This window comes from Malus domestica, chromosome 06 (assembly GCF_042453785.1).
Source record: "Malus domestica chromosome 06, GDT2T_hap1".
NCBI classification, from domain to species: Eukaryota; Viridiplantae; Streptophyta; class Magnoliopsida; order Rosales; family Rosaceae; genus Malus; species Malus domestica.
Genome location: NC_091666.1, coordinates 18,456,794 through 18,466,034, shown reverse-complemented (window position 1 = coordinate 18,466,034; position 9,241 = coordinate 18,456,794). Strand labels below are relative to the sequence as shown.

The window sequence follows — 9,241 nt, the reverse complement described above, 5'->3', positions numbered from 1 at the left end:
AAAAAACAATCACGTACGTGAAGGCCTTGATGGTGGTTTTGTCATCTGCCTTAGCGCAGCGAGAATACTCATGGATGAAACGACCAACATACTCTCGTAATGACTCATCCAGCTTCTGGTGAATAGTATACAAGTCATCTGCAAAATGCAAGCGATCGGTTTGGAAGATGTGTTGAGAGACAAACAGTTTCTTTAGTTCGTCAAATGAGTATACTGTCTCAGGTGGAAGACAGCAATACCAGTTTAAAGCTCCGCCAGAGAGGGTAGAGGGGAAGAGAAGACATCGCTCTTCGTCGGTGTGCATCTGATATGCCATGGTGGACTCAAAGAGGATAAGGTGTTCAATTGGGTCCTCCCTTCCAGTATAGAGTTGTAAACCAAGCTTTTGTTTTGTCTTCGCTTGAAGGAGGTGTCAAAGATCCTCCTTGTGAGAAGGCCAGGCCTGGGTTGGTTCCAGTCAGGTATCTCGGCCTGACGTTCGGCCTTCAACTTGTTTACTTCCTCAATGAGCTGTAGGACAAGGGGGTCTTGAGTGAAGTCATGTACCACTGGGATTTTCTTTCGTAAGTCTCCGTCGCCTCTTTGAAGTAGGAAAGTTTGAGCAAGGGCGTATGATTTTTCCTTGGACTAGCTGTACTAACTTCTAGGGCGAGAGTGTCGGAATACCTCAGAGTCCCATGTACCTTCATGTTCCTCTAGGACATGTCGTTCCTTCCTTAGATTGGCAGCTGGCCTGGGTCGTGGGAGGGGACCGAGTCTTTCAGAAACCCTTGGGTCATTGATCTTCGAGCATATGTGAAGGGGATTCTCTCGACATTGCTTTAGGAAGTCTCGGCAGTCACGATAAACGGGTTTCGATCCTTCCAACCCTTCTGCAAGGAGGTGTCTGCCTCCACTTCTCTTGCTTCGGGTCGAAGCAGCTGGATTAAGAAAAGTCTCATGTTGATCAATGTTTTTATGATTAGCTCGCTCCTCATCAGGAATACCTGTGTCCAAAGAAGGTGACCCTCCGTGTTGGAGGGCACCCAGATTATGGTTGATATCCACAGGGGCAACAAGCTCGCGTGTTTGAGTACGCATAGTTTCGTGGAGCGTCTCAAAGAATTTCTCATACTGCTCCTGGAGAACCTCATTCTTCATTGCTATCTTGTTGTTTTGAGCTTCTAGCTCATCGACTTTAGCTTGAAGAGCAACCCTCTTTCCTTCCATCTTTCGTTGTTTCGCACTAAGTGCAAGAAGGGTGTCATTCTGTGTGATGTGGCTTCCTTCGCTCTCCATGTTGGAAAGGGATGCCTGGTCAAAAGAGAGTGTACGAATGGTGGAAACCAGCTTGACAAAGCTGAAGAGAGTGGGAATAAGTGTTGTTCCCACAGACGGCGCCAAATGTTGATGCACAAAATCAGTGAGGACTTTGGTACAACAGAAAGTGTTAAGTTTGTGACCTTCGCTAGATTGCTCCGGTCACTAGTATGAATAAGTATGTAAATGGATAGAGATATGGAAGCAAACACAAGATGTACGTGGTTCACCCAGATTGGCTACGTCCACGGAGTAGAGGAGTTCTCATTAATTGTGAAGGGTTTACACAAGTACATAGGTTCAAACTCTCTTTTAGTGAGTACAAGTGAATGATTTAGTACAAATGACATTAGGAAATATTGTGAGATAATGATCTCTATTTATAGACGAGAGTTTCTAGTTTCATTCTGACATTGACACGTGTCGTGTTGTGATTGGCTTCTGATGTTGACACGTGTCGCACTATGATTGGCTTCTGATGTCGACACGTGTCGCGCTGCGATTGGCCTCCTGGTTGTAGGGAAACTCTTCTGTGTCCTTGACGGTATAACGTTGACCAGTGCTCAGTAGTTTCGGGATTTGTCAAGTATGGTACAAACAAAATGTGTGTTTGGTATTAGAAGTAGAAAATTAGAAAAAAAACATATATATAATTTTGGTTAAAACCGTAAACCGGCATGAACCCAACCGGAATCGTCACGAACCGAACCGTACGATTTTAGTAATAAATTTAAGTAGAACCGCACTGAACCGAACCGTTGAAATTTTTCGATTTCGGTTCCATTTTGAGGGCCAAACAGGACCGTGCCCACCCCTAAGATCAACCAATATGGCGGCAGATACTTTGGCATCGCAAAGCAACACGGAGATGTGCAATATCACTTGGGTCAACAGACCTCCATCTTCGTTGGTTCATGTACTCAATAAAGATGGCTTACCTTGTCCCCCTTGAACTATTGTGGCAGTCGAAGGGGCGACGCTTGAACTCGGTTCTAGTGTCTTTCTCCCTATCCCCTTCGCTGCTTTGTTTTTTGTTGCTTCGTTGCTTGTTGGCCTCGGTGTAGGCTTTCTTTGTAGCTCTCTGGCATCTTTGCCCAAGTAATATATTTCCAATTTCCCAAAAAAAAAAAAGAAAAAAAAAAACAACAACACTTTCCTTCCTTATCTGAATTAGCCTTTTTCTAAAGCACGCCATACAATGACGTAGTACGATTCCATCCTTTCCCATTGGCCTTAAGAATCTAAACCATACAGATGTGGATTGATATTAACTATTCATCTTGGTTTATATATCGGATGAATGCAATAATTGGCATGGGTCACGTCCCTTACTAAATATTAAGCTTCTTGTCCACAAATATCTCCTTTCCTTTTTCCAAATACCCAAACTTGAAACTACGACGTTTTACAGAGTTGTTTGTCGAGCTTTTTGATACAATAATGTTGGGGTTGGGGTTTAAGCGAAGCCACATAATGCCGCAAAGATAATAACTGGTATCGTACTCATCATGCATAAGAGTCAAACCTAAGATCTCTCACTTACAGAAGAATACTAATAAACTATAAGTTTGTAGATAACATCTGTCACGTGTAATATATCAAACATCGGAAATGCACTAATGACCAGAAACACGAGTCATTGAACAAACTTGATTAGCAACTCTAGTTTTACTGTAATCTGGGGCTTTCCTGTTCAGAAAATGGTATACAAAGAGATTTTGTCCTGCTTATGCATCCTTAAGCTCCCTCTCCAATTACAAACATTTACAAGGAACAAAACGTCGAGAAAACGAAAAGGCGAGTATTACATTTGTATATTTCTTTACGGTATGTTAACTTAGCTCATTTATGACGACAGTGCAAGCTCCGCCCATGCTAGATTAGACGCCTTGAGCTCAGCCGAAACTGATGTGTCGATTTTGCTCTCCAACATGGTGCATAGTTCCTGCATCGAAGGCCGCTTGGTGGGGTCAGGATGGGTGCAAAGATTCACCACATCACATAGAACTTTGAGATCATCATAACTGAAATGTTTCAGTTCAGGATCAACAACGTACGACATCACATCTGGCAGCTCAAGATAGTCTTTCGCCTGCAGAAGACAGGAGCCTTAAGTTGTTTGACGCATAGCTAGCATAGACTACACTTCTCAGATTACCTTAAGAGCAAATTTGACAAAACACAAAAACATCCACAAAATTTACTTACCCAGTCTATCAAGCACCCCTTATCCTTGCAGAATGGAGGCCTCCCGCTTATTATTTCAAGTAAAAGAATGCCGAAAGCATAGACATTGCCTTTAACATCCAGGTGGCGTGCTTCCATAGAATTCGGAAGGACACAAATAGCACCTTGGCCGCTAATAGAGCCCAACTTCTTTTCTGACCTCGCAAGAATTGTCTTCCAACTTTCAAAATCAACCAGCTATAGTAGAAAAAAGAGTATTAATCACGTAGACTTGTGGAATTTTCATACATCTGAATCATGTTTGAACAAATCTGAATTAAGGGATTTGCTAAGTTTTATGGCGTACCTTGGGTAAAAAATGTTCTGTAAGATATACAGCACTAGAATTCAACTCTGATATGGTAAATGGTGGCTCAAGTTCCGAGTGAAAATACTTGAGTCCCTGAGCAATGCCTATAATAATTTTCATGCGCCGTGTCCAACTTAACTGGCATCCCTCTCCAACTGCATCAAAATAAATTATGGTTAGAGCCCATGAGACCTATAGAAATCAAATGCACTTAAAGAAAAATCTTCACTTACAATGGAGGTGCTCATACAGTGTCCCATTTGAAGCATATTCAAAAACCAGCATCCTCGTAAAAGGGGCACTCTCATTACAATAACCCAATAATTTTGCTGCATTTTCGTGATTTAATCTTGCCAAATCTGTCACCTCTCGCTGAAAATAGAGTTCAAGATAGCTCGTCCAATGCTCTTCGTTAATGCAAAAGGATATCACAGCAATCTCAGGCCCACCTTTTATGTTGCCTTTGTATACCAAACTGTCAGGTGAGGAACCAATAATGTTGCTAAAGTCTTCACACGCAACCTCTAGCTCTTGCCTGCTGAATCTGGCAACATCTTTCAACATCTCGGAATCTGTATTGAAACCAGTAACCATATTAGCAATTGTTGCTTTCCTATATACAATTCAAAAACTCAATTGCACTGAGTTCAACAAGGAACAAACCTATGTAGACTGCGATATGGTCCTTTTCACTTGATGATTTCTTCCAAGGAATTATGATAGATGATTTGCTATTGCATTTCTGAACAGCAGTGAAAACAGCAACTAGAAAGAGCGAACACACCATGGTTCCAGTCACTATTTCCAGAGCCAAAAGCCAGGCAGGTTTTGAAGCCTCCCGATGTTTGGAGACCTCTTTAGCAGGTTTATGCTGTGGGTTACTTCCGGGATGGCCTTTCGAAGGGGGCACACCAGCTTCATAGGACCAACAAAAGAAAAAGTCACTAACTACAACAATCAGTACTGACACAAATTATCACACATCAGATTCAGTTTTATAAAAATCAACTGAGCATCAAGTTGACAAAACTTTCCTATTACATATTAGGATCACCAAAGCAATTTCGGCATCACAAAATTAGTATTTAGTGATATAGGATGCTCACTCAGAAGGATCATAAGAACATTTGTTCACGATTTTGAATTTGCTAAAGGGTTTGGTTTGTGTTCAGCGTCCACTATAAAAGTTCTTGAAACTACTAAGCATGTATATCCAAAGATAGTTCACTTCAAAAAAATATAAAATCACGCATACCACATAGTTCTGCAGGACGCTGCTTGGGATCCTGTTTCTGGAGACAATTTCCTTGAAAACTTGTCCTGCATGGAATAACTTGAGTAAATGAAGGTTCACAAGTAGCATACAATCAAGGATAACAAGGGCAATTTTCAAAATAGTGCAAGTGCGACACAAGATTAGGAGATTATAATGGTACTTGACAAAAACATGAAAATAGCACAATTTTGACAAAACAAACTTCTTAACTAACAATGTAGGAAAAGGATTTATGACCTCCTACATTTGTTGGTCTGGTATTGCATTAATCCTTGTTTATTTGATTTTATGGGAAAGCAACAATTTGGTTTCAAGATAACAGGGTCCTAAGGCTAGAGTATTTTGTCAACCCAAACATGACCCAATCAATAAGCAGGCGTGTTAGGATCAAACAGGCCACAAAAATTATTAAGATTTGACACAATAATTAAACAGGTTAGGATTGATTAATACTGGACATGAACAAACAATAATACCACCTACACATGATGCGTCCTTGGATAGGACAGTACCTGGGAAGATACTCCAAGCACTCAGGTATGCTACCAACAAAGAAGTTGTACGAGAAGTCTGCAACTTTTAACTGAGATGATCGACAGAGGCCTGTTATGTTTGAAGTTGAGGCATACCTGAAGCAGAAAAAGAAAAACTATGAGCAAAAAATTCAAGAAATAAATTGCTAGTAAAGGTCAATAAACTTCTCAAAATCTTTATGACAAATCAAATTTAAACAAAGTCTTCGCTGACCCTTGAATTTTAATCCCGACTTATTTATCTCAAAACTGCTATTTCAATGTCTTCATCTTTTCTACTTCAACAACATAGTACTAAATACAATGCCGGCAATCCAATGATTCACAATGCATGCAAGAAACACAGCAGTATGGCCATCGACACATTTTTCTTTTCTATCTCAATTTTGAATAGCTTAGCTAATGTTATGATGATCATTTTACATCCTCAAAATTATTGTTGGCTCTAAAAACATCGGTTTGTGTAAATGCAGAGCTGCATGAATTATTCAACACTGTAGCACTTCTGCAACTTACATTCCATGTACGTTAGATGGGAGTCCTGTATCTCCATTGGCTGGAACGGTTCCTTGAAGCTTATTCCTATCTAAACAAAGTTCCTCAAGGTGTCCCAAATTGCCAAGTTCAGGAGGTAGCCGACCAGACAACCCATTTGACTGAAGATTTCTGCAACAAAAGTAATTCCCACAATAAGAGAAATCCCAAACAACCCACAAATGATCATTCAGAAAATGAATGTGAAATTCCTAGTACATTTTCACAACACTGGTTAAATTCCCAAGCTCTGGAGGAATTGGACCAGTGAGTTCATTCGCCCCCAAGTCCAAGACCGTGAGGTATTTTAACAAGCCCAACTCTTTAGGTATTATCCCAAGCAGCCTGTTCCCATGCAGAGTTCTGTAAAACAACAAGACACGTAATCAAGCTTCAACCAACTAAGATTGGAATTAAGGTTAAATATCTTCAGAGTCACTGTGGTAGGTGGGAAGACGGGAAGCATACAGTTCTTGCAAGAAGCTGAGCTGACCCAAGTCTGGTACAAGAAATCCCCTTATTGATGAACTGGAAATATTACTGCAAAAAAAGTAACAAATCGAAAACAAATTGTATACCAATCATTCTAAAAGTCTGCTCTCGAAATCGGAAACAAACTGGAAATAATATGCTATGATTTAGCACTAATATAGACAAGATCATATCTTACATTTTTATAACATGGTCTCGAGCCACAGAACATGTGATGCCGGACCAGGCACAAGGATCGGCATCCAAGGCATTCCAATTGGAAAAAACCAGATGCGGGTCTTCATATATCGCTTCCTTAAACGTTGTAAGGGCCCAAACTGTGCAAAATCCATTTTTCACTCAGAAGAATTTCTACTAAAACAACAAATGGGCAAAAACACATAAACACATTACACCTTGTCTTAATTTTTTTCATATGTAGAGCTAATCTAGTTGAACACTTCAATCAAACTAGCAATGCGATTATATTCGATTAGATAGTGATTTAAGCATCACAATCACCCTCACCCTACTCCAAGAGCAGTCGTTCTCTGCTAATTAAGAAAGAAATTAATCACAATCTTGAACCCTGTACAATTTTCCATCAACTGTAAAGACAGGAAACGTAGTTCAATCAATGTAACCGCACTTAACCCAAGATTGACAATCATTTTCACTTTTCTCCCCACATTTTCTCAGCAACCAAACAGAGATTTGCATAAACCAAGATCTGAGAAACAGAGCGAGAACACAGAAACACATACCTTCATGTGAACCAAAAGATTCACCTCCCACAAAAAGAACCCCAGCTATCAAGCAGCACAGAAGCTGAAAGGAGGCAAAACCTCTCATTTTTCTCCTAGTTTCTCAAGAAAAACACAACCCAGAAGAGGTTATCTACCCATCACTCAAAACCCAAGAAAAAAGAAACCCCAAATGGCCTAAAGCTTCAAACTTTATGAGAGAATAAAGCCTTACTAATACTGTAAAAATGTAGTTACTACCCAACAAAGTAGAAAAAGAAATGCTACCCAGATACGAAAAGGATGTGAATTTCTTGAAGCAAATAATTCCAAGTCTCAAATCCAAGATTTTGGCAACTACCCACCAAAAATACTGAGCAAATTAGTGACCAGACGAAGCAAAATTTGGAAGATGAAAGATACCAGAGTTGTGGACTTAAAACTTGGATTCAAAGGGAGGTTTGGTAATGGCAATAGTAATGCAGTTGCTTTGGTTGGTTGCTGCTACTAAAAGCTTTGGCAAAAGGAAAATGGATAACAAAATTACTCGGAGAGAGAGAGAGAGAGAGAGAGAGAGAGAGACTATTTTCTTTGAGAATGGCGGTCTTGGATTTTTCTTTTTCTTTTGCTTTTTGAGTAGTGGGTATTGGTGTCGTGTGATGTGAGTGTTTGGATCTTCGTATTTTTGCAGTAACACTTGCTTCACTGTTAACTGGATCCGGAGCCTGGTAAATTTAGGGGATTTGAATCCTCTCCTAAGCTAATGGAAAGGATCTTCCTGACCCATTATCTTGGACTGTTGGATTTTTATCCAACGAATACAAACAGGGAGTCCTTTTAAAATTATAATAATTATAATTGTTGGATAAAAATCCAACGGTCCACGATCATGGATCAGGAGGATCCTCTCCATTAGCTCAGGAGAGGATCCAAATCCAAATTTAGGTATTACGATATCTCGTGATGTGATCTATTGCAACTGAATATCTCGTATTTTGTATTAGGGGGTGATGCGACCATTGTACGAAGGTAGGTTGCATTGATGGGGTAATGGATCCGACGGATATGATTACGTGGCCGCTCAAATGTCGGCCTGTAGTCATTGATCCTTGTTATATTATTATTTTTTTTATTTAAACAAACTGTTCTCAAGTCACTTAGGTGATTATATAGTCACTCAATTATGGTGGCTCAGTAATATGAGATGAATTTTATATTTATATTTTATATGATACGTTTTGCAGGGGTGAAATTTTTGGACTTGGATTCTCTGATCTCCCATTTCGGTGTCCTCCTCGTGCCTTCCTGTTTTGTGTGGTCACGGTTAATCCATGCTAACATTTTATATTGTTTTTTTATAAAAATAGTAAGACAAAAAAAAATAGTAATATAAAATATTGACGTGGCTTAACCGTGACCACACAAACAGGAGGGCACGGAGAGAGCACCGAATTGGGAGGGCAGAGAATCCAAGTCCGAAATTTTTTCCTTTTACGGATGTACAAACCAAACCTTACCAGTTGGTTTATATTGGTACGAATATGATAGTATTTTGGTAAATTTTCATAATCGATAGGTAATAAGACCGAACCAATTCATAACGGTTGGCTTTGGTATGGAATGTTGTCTACCGGCAGCTTACCATACCGGTTGCTGCTTCAATGATGTTGCCTTATCAAAATTGCAAATTATTTGTTTTTAAATTATAACTAAACAACAACAACAACAACAAAGCCTTTTCCCACTAAGTGGGGTCGGCTATATGAATCCTAGAACGCCATTGCACTCGGTTTTGTGTCATGTCCTCCGTTAGATCCAAGTTTTTATTCTTCTGTTGAGATATCCATCT

The 9,241-nt window shown here is 39.9% G+C and overlaps 1 protein-coding gene across 1 annotated transcript; it reads right to left on the bottom strand.

Moving 5' to 3' along the window:
* Positions 1-2,938: 2,938 nt before the first annotated feature.
* LOC103411618 (probable LRR receptor-like serine/threonine-protein kinase At1g63430) lies at positions 2,939-8,149 on the bottom strand. The gene is made up of 12 exons (XM_008350248.4): positions 7,414-8,149; positions 6,849-6,987; positions 6,647-6,718; positions 6,398-6,541; positions 6,161-6,310; positions 5,624-5,740; positions 5,091-5,155; positions 4,499-4,750; positions 4,069-4,407; positions 3,833-3,990; positions 3,508-3,723; positions 2,939-3,391 (listed from the first exon to the last, which is right to left on the bottom strand). Exons 1-12 carry the CDS (start codon positions 7,499-7,501, stop codon positions 3,146-3,148), a joined length of 1,986 nt encoding a protein of 661 aa, XP_008348470.3. The 5' UTR covers positions 7,502-8,149; the 3' UTR covers positions 2,939-3,145.
* Positions 8,150-9,241: the final 1,092 nt, after the last annotated feature.